Source organism: Stenella coeruleoalba (genome assembly GCF_951394435.1).
Source record: "Stenella coeruleoalba genome assembly, chromosome: 14".
Taxonomy (NCBI): Eukaryota; Metazoa; Chordata; class Mammalia; order Artiodactyla; family Delphinidae; genus Stenella; species Stenella coeruleoalba.
The window spans coordinates 64,303,262-64,316,051 of NC_137160.1; the positions used below are offsets into that span (position 1 = coordinate 64,303,262).

The 12,790-nt window shown below is 60.7% G+C and overlaps 1 protein-coding gene across 4 annotated transcripts; it reads right to left on the reverse strand.

The window, feature by feature from the left end:
* Positions 1–873: 873 nt before the first annotated feature.
* On the reverse strand, positions 874–3,514 carry DERL3 (derlin 3; the record flags this gene model as incomplete). Of its 4 annotated transcripts, none has more annotated exons than XM_079941797.1 (7): positions 874–1,625; positions 1,729–1,819; positions 2,276–2,471; positions 2,885–2,978; positions 3,077–3,150; positions 3,226–3,288; positions 3,422–3,514. In XM_079941797.1, the coding sequence occupies 7 exons, from the start codon at positions 3,512–3,514 to the stop codon at positions 1,544–1,546; spliced, it is 693 nt and encodes a 230-aa protein (XP_079797923.1). In that variant the 3' UTR covers positions 874–1,543. The 4 variants fall into 4 exon arrangements, with proteins under 4 accessions (XP_079797923.1, XP_079797925.1, XP_079797922.1 ...); XM_079941799.1 differs by having other exon boundaries at positions 2,276–2,348; positions 3,226–3,291; XM_079941796.1 differs by having other exon boundaries at positions 3,226–3,291.
* Positions 3,515–12,790: the final 9,276 nt, after the last annotated feature.

Consider the following 12,790-nt stretch of genomic DNA (forward strand, 5'->3'; position numbering starts at 1 on the left):
ATCCTCTTCTGTAATGTGGAAGGGTCCCCACTCTGCCTGGGATGTGGGACCCAGGAGGATGGCACATGGGGGCCTCCTCACTGGGCCAGGCACCACAGGGTGACCCAGGCACAGCTATAGTCTAACTGAAGACCATGGACCCAGACCCCGCACCTTCAGTTGCTGGCAGGGCTGAGGGTCAGGACTGCTCTGCTCCCCGGAGCATGGCTGGGGCCCCATGGCACCCGGTACCCAGCCCAAGCCCCATACTGGGCAGGGGCAGAGCTCTGAAGGTTCTCGCTGTGAGATGTGGGGTGAGATGGGCCTGGCGTCTGGGCTGGGGTGGGGGTGGTGGTGGGCCTCGTGAGCACGTCCTAAGAATTTGTACTCCAGCCACTGCCCTTCATCCAGGAGTGGAACTTGCTGGACCCCAAGCAAGGAGACAGCTGGGCTTCACTGGAAGGCCCTGAACAAACAGGAAGGCTCCAGGCCCAGCTGGCTTTGGAGACAAGTGGGCTCCACTGCTGAGGTGTGTGTTCAGGCCAACAGGAGGTGGCCCAAGCCCCCAGCTGGTGGGTGGGACACACCCTGCCTGCCTCAGCCCACTGGCCAGGCTGGCCACCTGCCTGGGAGAGGCCCAGGGAGGGGCCTTCACATGCCACCTGCCCACTGCTGAGCCCACTGCTGCTCCAAAGGTTTCACTACAATGTCAAGGTCCAATTCCATGGCGAATACTTCTGTCATCTGTGAACGTGACAGCTGGTGGCTGGAGGAGCCCTCGTGCTGGTGACGATCCAGGAATAAACCATGGGGACTCGTCATCTGATGCAAGTGAGCTGTGGGCCAGAGGAGGCTTCCGCGTCCTCAGTTGAAAGTGGCAGGGGCAGAGCTTCCCAGAGGTCTCTGCCTCAGCCGTTGGACTCTGCTAAGGTGACACTTAAGGCTTTGGGGTCACAGAAAGGGCCTGCCCCCTTTCTGCATCTGGCCCTGTGGGTACTTAGCCAGTCCCTTAGCTGCTTAGCTGGAAAATGAGGCAAAGCTCCCCTTGTGGGTTGCTGGTGAGGGACAGGAGGGGCCTAGGGAGGCATCAGCTTGAGGGCCCCTCGGGCAGCAGCCACCACAGAATGGGCTCAGCATGACCAGCTAGCCCAGTCCTGGCCCCGCCACCAAGACCTGACACTCCTCACTGAAGGCTGATTGAGGCACAGTCAGGGTGGGGATGAGAGCTCAAAGTTCTGCTGGGCAATTGTGGGTAGGTTCTGGACCCTCTCTGGGCCTCCCATCCTACCACCTGCTCTTGGTCTGAGAGAGCAGGTCAGGCTTGGTGGCCCTTGGTCAAGGCCAGCAGCACCTACCCTGCATGGAAAGGTGTGGCCGGCCGAGGCAGGAGGGCCAGTGCTGTGTGTGAAGAGGATGCAGGTCATTGTTTATTCGGGTGGGCCCTGGGCATGGCCCAGCCTCCAGGACAGGTAGCTGTGCTACAAGCCAGGGTTGTGGGGGGAATGCAGTCCTGCCGGAGGCCAGGAAGATGGGCCCCTGGGACTGGCCCTGGCCTTGGGTGGGGTCACTGCTGCAGGGGTCCTGGCTGCTCCTCAGGGAGGGGCAGGTAATTGGGGTCCTCCTCTGGGGCATCCAGTAACAGCTTCCTGTGGGGAGGGGCCCACGCTGAGCTTCAGCCAACAGGGGTTCCCCCATGGGGTAGGGAACCATCTGGGGGGGAGTAGGGAGGGCTGTCATCTTAGCACTCACAGGAAGCCAGGGGTCAGCAGCAGCCTCTTGCCGCCAGGCTGGTTGGGGAAGACATCCTCCAGGAAATAGTAGATGTGGCCCACAACGATCCCTGTGGGAGAGCCACCAACTGCTGAAGCCACCCTCCACAGCCCAGAGCCCACGGCCAGTGCAGCCCTGAAGGCCCCAGAGCACGGGTGACCAATGTCCTACACAGACGGCCAGCCCACGGTGGGGCCAGGATTGGCCCAGAAGAGGGCAGGTCCTGGGAGGGGGTCAGGCCTGAGAACATGGGAGGAATGGGAGCCATGAAGCAGGAACCCTGACCCACCCATCCCCACCTGGGTCAGAACCTGCACAAGCATCAGCAAGCAGGTGAGGCCTGAAGAAGTAAAACCGATAGGCTGGCTTGTATGAGGGGCTGGAAGAACAGGGTAGCCGTGAGGGCAGGAAGAGGCAGTGGGGACAGATGAGAGGTCCAGTGCAGGTGGACGGGGGGCTCTGGCCAAGCAGACCCTCAGGTCCCTGACAGCCTGCTTGGGGAAGGCTGGATGGACAGCAGGCTCACCCAGGAGGTCCACGAGGATTGAGTTGCCCAGCAGCATTGAGAAGCCCATGAGCGCCCAGGGCAGGAATGGCGCCTGGAAGGTGAGGAGGCCGAAGAAGTTGACCCTCACCCGGGGGCTGCGGCGGCTCCATACGTATACCAGCATGGCTGTGAGGGCCTGGCCCAGGAAGAAGAGGCTGCCCAGGAGCCCCAGCAGCTGGGCCAGAGTCAAGGCCTCATGCCCTGCCCAGGGCCCCTCTGACTTCCTAAACCCCTGGAACCCTCCTGCTGGCTGGTTTCCCTTCCCAATCTAAGGCCACATTGTGGCCTCCAGGGGCCACCTGATCTGCACTGCCTCTCCACCTCACCCCAGGCTCCACCACTGGTCATCCTGGCCCCAGTTCCTCCTGGATACTGGCATTCAGGGCTCAGAGCCCCCGGGTACCCCACCGTGTGGCATTTTGGGTACAGCACTGGACCTAACCCTGGCACCTGGAGCTGAGCACGCGATGCACGCTCAATACAGCCTAAACTGGAGGAAGCGACTCTGTCCCTCTCCAGCCGGCGCTCAAGCCGGGCCCCAGGGCCAGCACAGGCTGGGCCCAGAGGTTCCAGAGCCCGGAAGGATACGATCATAAGAACACCCCCGAAGAGAAACATGAAGACGAAGTCGGCCGTGCGGCCGCGGAAGGAACCCTCCTCCAGCAGACGGCAGTAGCGAAACCTGCGGCGTCCGTATAGGAAGTGCCTCCCAGCGGAGCTCAGTTTCCCCGCTCCCGCTGCCCCACCCCCACCCCCGCCTCCCAGGCCCGCGGAGGATACACGAAGAGCATGTTGAAGAAGAAGCTGAATCCCAGGGGCCCGAAGAAGAGGAAGTTGGTGACGAGCCTCCAGACCTGCATGGGGGCGGGCGGTCAGGCGCGGGGCGGGCGGGGCTGGGCTAGCAGGTGCAAGGGGCGGGGCGGCCTCACCTGGAACTTCCGGAACACGAGGTGCGGATTAAAGTAGAGCTGGAAAGGGCTGAGGAGTTCCAGCTGCTGCGGAACCAGGGGGCGTCAGGAACTGCCCCCCGGCGGGGGTGGGGTGGGGTGGGGGGTGGTCCAACCGTAACCATGCCAACCCCCAGGGCTGTAACCATGGCGATACCCACCCGCCCGCCCGGCTCACCACGGCGGCGGTGGTGAGGACGCAGGCTGCGGTGTAGGTCCGCGTCACCGCCGGCACCTGCAGGAACTCGGTCGCCATCCCCTGCCACGCCATTGAACCTTCTCAGGAACGCGTGGCCCCACCGCCGAGCGCTCTTAACCTGCCTCCAAACCCCGCCTTCCTGTCTTCGGCCAATCCTCATCTGAGGTGCAGCGCGCCCGGGCTAGAGGGAGGGGTGTTGGGACAGGTAACCAATAGGAGGAGGAAGCAGGAAGCCTGGGGCAGGATGGGGGCGTGGGCGGGTCGGGACTCGTGGCCAATGGGCAAGCCCCACGGTTGAGCACGTGGCGCTTGTTGTGGTGACTGCGGCTGCGGCGCGGGAGAATATGTGGCCAATGAGGAACTGGGCACTTCGCGGCAAACTAGGGGAGGACCAATAGCGAGGACCCACGAGCCACCCTGGGGGCGAGGCTAGGAGTGCTTGCTCGAGGAGGCCCCGGGAGACTAAAGGGGCGGGGCCACGCGGGGCGTGGGCGGGGCGGAACCCGGAGCTCGGCCGCCCTGATATGTCGATCCACCTGGCTTGGCCGGCGACCCGGGCCGTCCTTCTTCCCTCGGGAACAAGCGCAGCGAAGGAGGCGCTCAGCCGCGAGTCCAAATCCCCCCGCACGTCCAGACCCTGCTGAAACTGCCGGCTCTTTGGGAAGCCCCACGAAGGCCGCCGGAGGAGGGGCCAGGCTGGGGACTTGCAGCCCCGGTGACGAGGCAGGCTGGAGCAAGTGGACGGGCTGGAGAGGACCTTGTTATTTTGATGGAAAAGGGAAACTCCATTTATTCATTCTAATGAACAAAGTCAATCATTAATTGAGCACCGACCATGTGCCAGGCACTGTTCTGGATGCTGAAGACACAAAGGCCAACAAAAGATGCCATCCCTCCTGCCCTCCTGGTGTAGCCAAGGAGACAGGCCGTCATGGTCTTGTGCTAAGATGAGAGATAGTGTTTGCAGGACAGCGCGCTAACGGAAATAACAGCCAAGTGGAGACTGGAGGGTTGGGTAGTGCGCCCCATGCCAGGTGGGGTGATCTGGGAATCCTCTGTGAAGAGGTGATGTTTGATTGTCACTGCTGTGAGCACAGTAGACTGCCAGAGGAATCGGTGAGCAAGGGATGATGCAAGGGACGCTGGTGGCTTGGGCAGGGTGGAGCCTGGAAGGCCAGGAGGGGCGGGATGTGGTTTGCCAGCAGACTAGACAGAGCTGTGAGAGAGGAGTCAAGGGTGACTTTGAGGCCTGAGCTGCAGGGTGGATGGAAGGCGGTGGCCTTTACTGAGCTGGAGAATGCTTGGGAGAAAGGCAGGCAGATGGAGAGTCCTGTTCTGGCCTCACTGAGTTTGGGGCATCTGTATGACATCCGTGTGGAAAAACCCAAGTGTGGTGTTGGAGGAGATGTCAGGCAGGCTGTCCAAGTGTGGGTAGCAGCCTTCATTAGCCCAATGACATTTGTAGCCTTGGGCCTGCGTGAGATGCCCAAGGGGCGAGGCCAGGCCTGGGCAGCTCGACCTTCATTAGTTAGAGAGAGAAGGCAGACAGGCAGGGAAGCAGGGAGACCAGGGAGGCTGCAGCAGAACCAGGAAAAGTCTGCAGGGACAAGGTAGTGAGAAGCCCTGGGAGTCGTGGCCTGGGAAGTCACGCCAAGGTCCCTGGATAATGGCGGCCATGAGGGAGAGGAAGGTGCCCGGACCTTTATCGGGAGCTCAACTTTGGACTCGAGTGTGGCAGGTGAGGGAAGCCCTGCGCTGGACCCTGAGTCCCCCAGGGAGACTGGAGTGGGGAGAACCAGCCGAGATACCTTGTTATTTTGGTGGAAAAGAGAAACTCCATTTCAGGTGGATCCGAGGAGGGCTAAGAGGGGTCCCCTGGGGAGTGGCACCTGGAGGCCCACTTGGGAGGGGCGGGGAGGGAGAGGCTGGGAGCACGAAGGAGGTGTGCATTGGGTTCAGGAGTGAGGAGAGGTCAGTCTGATACAGCAGGAGTTGGACCAAGGGCTGAGAGGCTGGTGGGAGCAAGCTGATAAGGCCCCCTCAGACAGCCTCCATTTTCCAGCAAAGCAGATCTAGGTCACGTTCGAGGTGACACCGTCGGAGCAGATCCCACCCAGGTAGGATCCCACCCAGGTGGAGGTGTGGCTGCAGGGCTGGGATCCAGGGCCTCAGACATCAGGGCGGGCGCCTGCCCGGCTTGAAGGAGCCAGCGAGGGTGTCGGGTTTCCTGTCTGCACGGGGAAGGGGAGGCATTCCTGCCTCTGGGCCCTCAGCAAGCAGGCACTGGCTGGCCCTCCGCTCAGGGTCAGGCTGGGACTAACGGAGGGGCCGTCATGTGATAGGGGTGTCTGTCTCTCCCCTTCGATGGGCCTGATAAGGCAGGAGCCGGGTTTGGGGCTGGAGAAGCACATTCCTAGGAGACGGAGCCCAGGGTGGGGGCGGGACATGCTGGGAGCAGCCGCGGGGTTCTACTGCACATCCTCCCTTCTCAGGCCCAGGGTACCCTCAGGTGGGGATTGAGGCCCCTAGAAGGCAGAGCAGGGCCTGGGGCAGACTGTCACCACCAGTCCAGGCTTTCACATCCAGTGTCAGGCCCAGGACAGGCCACTCGAGAGGCACCGGGCCTGCTGCTCCGACCCCTGGCACTTCCAGACAGTTAATTACAGAGAGAAGGCCTGGGTGAGCCAGGCAGGCGGGGTGCTGGATGCTAATGGCTGTGTAGCCATCTGTCTGTCCTGAGCAACAGGGCAGCAGGCCTGCCCGAGGGGCCACCTCCTCTTTCCTGGGCTGAGGACTATGGCAGGAGGCGGGCCTGTGGCGAGGGGAAGAGGGGCCTGCTCTCCAAGCCACCTCGCTGGCCTCAGGACCCTGCCTGCTACAGAGCAAGGAGCCCAGGTCTGGGGACAGGTGCCCAGGTCCGGGGACACCCGAAGACCCCTGATTTCTCTGTCCAGGCTCTCCAGTGCCTACAGGCAGGACAGCACCTGCTGCGTGCCCATCAAGCTGGCCTTCTTCCTCACAGGGCTCGTACACCAGGAGAGACCCTCATGAGACCCCAATGACAACCCCAAACCCTGGAGCCAACCCTGACTCCCACTCCCCGGCCCCACAGGGAACCCTCCAGTCCTTTCCCCACCTCTTATTCAGCATCCCTCTCCTGGGACAGCCCAGATCTGACTTATTCAGTCACTCATTTCCCTCCCTACCAGCCTAGATGTTCTGTTCAAAGGAGAGGGAGAGAGGGTGATAGAAATGCCCCCTACTCCAGGAAGCCCTCCCTGAAGGGACCAGAGCTCACCTACCTTCTGTTAGGGCCCCACACACTCAAATTTTAGATGTATTTTATTCCGAAGGCAGCACGTGCCCATGGTAACAGCTGGCAAGAAGCAGAAACAAGGTGAGTGCTGGAGGCACTGTGTCTTCCTGTGGATAACGTGTGGCACCCCTCGCGGGGCCTTTCCTCAGGGGCTGCGAGCTCAGTGCCCACCCCCTCCCAGCATATGGACTACGCCCCCAACTGCTGTGGGTGGGTCTCACCGCAGCTCCAGCCAGTGCCCCCAGGAGCAGCTGTGTCCCCGGTGGCCCTTCCTGTCTGGGTCATGGGATATTTTTAGCACTGAGTCCGGAACTCACTCGGCAGCAGCTGCTCGTGAACGGAGCATAAGAACAACAAACCGTCCAGGTGGGCTGTGTCAGGCCTGCCCGGCAGAGGGGGCGACCGGGGCCTGGCCTTCTGAGCCTGGTAGCAGAATCGACTTTCCAGGAATTTGAGGGTCTCTGGGTGGGCTGGGGAGGGAGGAGGCAGTCAGGATAGAGAAAGAGTAAGCATTAGCCTGGCCCGACAGGAGAGCAGCTTGTGCAAAGGTCTTGAGATGGCATGGAGGGACAGAGGCAGGGAAGGAGCTGCATATGATGAGAGACTGGCTGACAGGCCCTGTAGGTGATGGTCTCTGTCCCAAGGGCAGTGAAGAGCCCCAGGTGAGGTTAGGATCAGATGGCGGCTCTTTGGAGAAAGCAGGGGTCAGAGGGGAAGATGGCTGCGGCCTGCAGTGGTGGGCACGTGACAGCGAGAGTGACAGGGTCAAGGAGGCGGAAGGCATAGACCTTAGTGAGTGCTTGGCGAGGGGGCTGAGACGTAGGGGAGGGCCAGGTTTGGGAGGGAGAGCCCCTGTTGGTTTGGGACAGGCCGAGTTAGGGGTCCCGGGGGGACAGGACCGCTCAGGGAAGCCCTCCCTGGCCTCCCCAGCCCTGCCCTCCCAGCTCCTTTCCTTCACCCTTCTCCAGCTGTGGTTCAGAGACAAAAACCTCTCTGCCACCTCTGGGCTCCTGCCATGTCTCTGACAGGCGACTCTGCTCCTTGGATGCTCCCCTGCTGAGTAGCTGGGGTGTGGGACTCCCCGCCTGGACCCCGGTTTCTCTATCTCTGACCCTCAGTGGCTGGATGAGATGGTCCCTCCCCAGCCCCAGCTGCCAGGCCAGCCTGACCTTCAATGCCCGGCTGTCATGACCCTCATCAGTTGCCCCTCATTCCATTCGCTGCTGTGGCCACTACCTGACCATCAAAGCCGCCTCCAGCCAGAGCCCCAGAGCAGCTGGCGGCGCCCCCCCCGCCCCGCCCCTTCCACCTCAGCTATTTTCGAGCTCAGTGTGGCTGTGCGGTTGTGTTTTGGAAGAAAATTATCTGCTTGGCTGAATCAGCCAAATGGCAGGGCCGGGGATGCGAGTTCATGGAGATACAGTGAAAAGACTGTGTGGTCCCACACGGGTCTGCTGCCCACCTGCACACCCGGGGATGCACGTGGGATCCGGTCCGTGTGGAACCTGAGGCCACACTGTCCCACGGTCTTCCTACCCATAGCCTGCCTGCCAGATCATCAGGCAGTTCCCATCTGTGGTCTGGCAAGGACCTGGAAGGACAGGGGCCACCACTCTGGGAGCCCTGCCCAGAAAGTGACTGAGTGCTCAGAGCAGGTGGATGGAGAAGCTCAGAAAGGCCCTGGGCTCCCCCATCTCCCACCTGGCTTATACCCCCGACACCCCTGCCAAGCAGCCCAGGCCCTGCTCATATACCGGGGAGGGTGAGCCCCAGGCCAGGTGCTCGCTCAGACCCTGGGACAGGAACCCTGCGTCCTTGTACCCCTCCACCCCACCCCCCGCCCCAGATACCACCACAAGCCCTGCCCCCACATTTCACTCAAGATGTTCTCCCAGCCTCGCACGCCCTTCACTTGTGTGAGGTATTAGGGCCTCTTTAAGAAAACAAATGCAAAATTACAAGTCCAAGATTAGGTACAAAAGTACCTCATTTGTTTAGAATGAGGACACGAACAAAACAAGCGACAAGTTCACAAAAGGTAACAAGTAGCACTCAATATCAAACCCAGGAAAAATCCCCTCCCCGGTCAGAAGCTGTGCCTGTGTCAGGCGGGGGCTGGTGAAAGAAGCAGCAGGCGTTAACCAGGCCCCTGGGGAAACTGAGGCTGGGGTGTGGGGAGGGCATGGGGAAGGGGTGAGGGTGGGCCCAGGAAGGGGTGGGCTGCCTGTTCAGCTCCATCCCAAACCTGCACCAGGTGGCCCAGCCACAGGGGACTGGCCACCACTTTGGTGTCCTCCCCTCTTCCCCCACCATGGGCCCTGCTGGGAGGGGGCCTCCCCCACCAGGGAATGCAGGCGTCAGCACTTCAGACTCTGTCTAACCGCCATCCCCACCCCCCGCCTCCCACCCTTCCCCTCCAGATGTGGGCACAGCTGTATTTTTAGAACAGCCAACCCCGAGGACATTCTTTGCTTCTAATTAAGATGGCTTTAAACCTCCTATCCGCAATCAGCTCCACTGTTCAGTCCTCAGATATCAAAGGGTGGCCAGGAGGGGCTGCTCGGCTGGTTGTTGCTTGGGGTTTCTTCTTAGTTGTGAATCGTTAAGTTGGAAATGTGACCCAGAACTGCAGTGGATGCCAGCTCTGAGGAGGAGGGAGAAGCTGGATTTGGGGTAGAGCCTGCAGGGGCTGCCCCTAGGCCTTGCCCTCCACACTCAGTCAGGCTGCAGCCCCTCATGTTCACCTACCCACAGGCAGGGTCTGTCTGGAGATCAAGAGAGGGCACAGTACCTGCCCTTAGGATGCTCAGTGCGGGCAGTCAACAGACACACCTGGGGCCTGAGGGTGCAGCGCCTGTGCAGGGGGCAGTTCAGTCGTCATGATGTCCCCATTTTACAGGTGAGCAAATGGAGCCTGGAGAGAGGACGTACATGTTGGGACGGCTGGTACCCCATTGGTATCAGCTGCAGCCAGGCCTGTGGCCGGCCTGCTGTGCTTGGTGATGGCTCACTGCCCACCCTGACAGCCTGGTGCCCAAGGTCAGCTGGCCTCTGAACTCCAGCCAGTGCCTCCTTGGGAGGCTCCTGGTGTAGAGTAGAGTTGCCAGTCCAAGTGGGAGGAACAGGGAAGGCCTTGAACCACTCCCCAGCCCTTCCTGGAAAGCACAGCTGACAGATGAGGACGCTGAGGTCAGAGGGGAGGCAGTCGGGTCAAAGCAGGTCAGTCCACCCACCACCCACCCGGTGATGGATGCCCAGCTGATGGGCTGAAGGAGAGACCAGGGACCATCGGGGCCAGCCTGAGCCCATGCTCCAGGGGTTAGGCCACCATCCAGACTCCTGTCCCACCCTTCATGGAGCAGAGAGGGGAGGCACACAGCGAGGCAGAGGCAGCGTGGGCTGGGTGTCAGACCGCCGAACTCCCGACCAAGGCCCTACCCCCCCCACCCGGCCCCCGGCGGGGCGCGGTCTGGGTGCGCAGGACTAAGGAAACGAAATCACCTGGGGCTCGTGGAACAGGGGACGCCCGGGATCGGCCAGGACTCGGCGCCCAGGGACCGTGGGGGCAGCTCCCCCCGGAGTTCCCCGCACCTGGCGGGGCCCTGGCTCAGGCCTCTTGGTTTCCCTGCCACCGCGGAGCCCCGAGAGGTCTGACGACCCGCCGCGCCAACTCCCGAAGCGCGGGCTTTGTCGCCCCCTCGCGGCCGGAGCCGGTCTCGGCAGCGGGGACGGATCCCGGCAACTGGCGGGGGCGGCCTGGGAGGGCTAAATGGGGTCTGGAGGCCTAATCCGGGAGGCCTAATCCGGGCGTCAGCGGAGTCCCCGGGCCCGGGTAACAGTGGAGGCACCTTCTGGAGCGGGCTCGGGTCGACGAGGCGGCCTCGCCGCTTCTAAGGGGGTAGGAGCAGCCGGGGGCTCGGTGGAGCGCAGACCCGGTGGAGCCCTCCAGCCAGCTTTGCGGTATCGATTACCTTCGGTGCGAGCCGCTGTGTTCCCTGCCTCCCGCTGAGTGCCGGGGTGGATCCCCCTACTCCCCCCTCACCGCCAGCTCTGGGCCTCAGTTTCCCCATCTGCAGAGTGACAGGCTCCGGAGTGTAGGAGGGAGCGTGGGTCGTGGCTCCCATGGCGGGGGAGGGGCGTCACCACCCACGTTGGCCTCCCTCCCGGAGCTCCTGAGCCCTGGTGACTGAAAGCAGGCCACCCCTCCTCCCTTGACCCTGTTGCAGGAAAAATAGACATGAGAATTTTCTGATAAACAAGGAAAATAAGGAAACAATCAACAGGCTGGGGAAACAATATAAACAGGCCTGAAAGAGTTAAGTAATCCTGGTTATTCTTTAGCTGTTACTACTAACAAACACTTGTAGCTAGACTTGTCCTTCACAAAGCTGATTACTCTCTGACTCCGTACAAATTACCCTTTGCACCTGGCCTTTCTTCTCCCCCTACACTCCCTTGTAGCACTCTTCATTTCAGAAAGAAGGTCACCAGCCGATAACTTCAGGGACGCCAGACCTGGTTGCTGAGCCGCCTGATGCCAGCTTTGGCCATGAATTTGCAGAAGAAAAGAAATGCAAGACCTTCACTACTTTTGATCCTCATCATATACCCGGGACTGCGAGCCCCACATATAAAATCTTCTCCGATTCCCCAAGGAGGGGGACACAGTTCTTGAGGCAGTAGCCTACTGTCTTCCCCTCTTGCCCGGCAAAAGGAATAAAGCTACTCTGTTCTATTTCCTCCAAACTCTGTCTCCTTATTTCTATTCGGCATCAGTGGACAGGGAGCCAAGATTTGGTAACACCCCCACCTCTGCCTTCTCACTGGGGAAACCGAGACTGGGTGGGAATCCGAGACTGGGTGGGAATCCGAGACTGGGTGGGAATCCGAGACTGGGTGGGAATCCACGCGGGAAGCTCCCCGGAGGAGGAGTCGGCACGCGTGGGGGTTGTCTTTCCATGCTCCCCTGACTCAGGCGTGGTTTGACAGCCCCATCCCGTAGGGTCTGCGCTGGACTTGGAGATCTGAAAGCCCAGCCCCGACTTCCAGCAGGGCTGCAGGGGTGCTGCGGACACAGACTCCACCTTGTGGAGTCTCAGGGACGTTGAGAGGATTAGCCATCAGCACTGGGCAGCCACAAACACTCACAACCTTGACTGTCACACACTCAAGGTTAAACTCCTGATTAATGTTTGCCAAAGAGAAACCTCAAGCTCCCTTGCTTAAGGATAATAATTAGTGGCTGGGGAGCCCACGCATTGGGGGGCTGACTCCAGCGAGGTGTCCATGGAGGGGGGGCGGCGGGGAGGGAGCGAAGAGGGTATTATCACAGCAGTGGATCATCTCAATTGATGCAGAGATGCAGAAAGGCATGCACTTAGCAACTGCTAATATTTTATTTATTGTATTGATATTTTTCCTTAAAAAATGCATGATGTTTTTTAGAAACTTTTACAAGTTCAGGGCAGCAAAAATAAAACAGTATCCCTTCTGGTGTATGTCCTATCACAGTCTTTGCTCAGATGACTTCCTAGGGTCACTTTCAGGTCTATGTTTCTATGACCAAAAATAGCATCTTTGGCAACTGGTTTCGATTTGGCCTTAATCCAACTCCTGGATTCATGAAGGACCTGAGAAGCCCTGAGAAATAAAAGATTAATCCTGCCCAGTGGACCCGGTGGTTCCTCATCTCACAAGGTCCACTGGGCCGGACTAATCTTGTCGCATAGGCCGGGCTGGCCTCTCACGGAATGGATCCCCGGGCTGCAACCCGAGACTGGGTCTCCCACCCGCCTTCCAAGTCACTGGCTCTGCCAGGACGGACGGATGAGAGCTCTCCAGACTTGTGGGTCTGCCTTTTGGCCCTCCTAATCCTGTCCCTCCCCTGGGGGGAAAGGGCGGGGACACCTGTACTGGAGGAGAGTGGGGATGCCTGTGCAGAATCAAGGGCTCGGCCCTCATAGTGCCTGGGGACAGGGGCGTCCCGCAGGCGGGCAGGGGCGCCTGATTGGGGTGAGAGGAGGCCGGGCAGA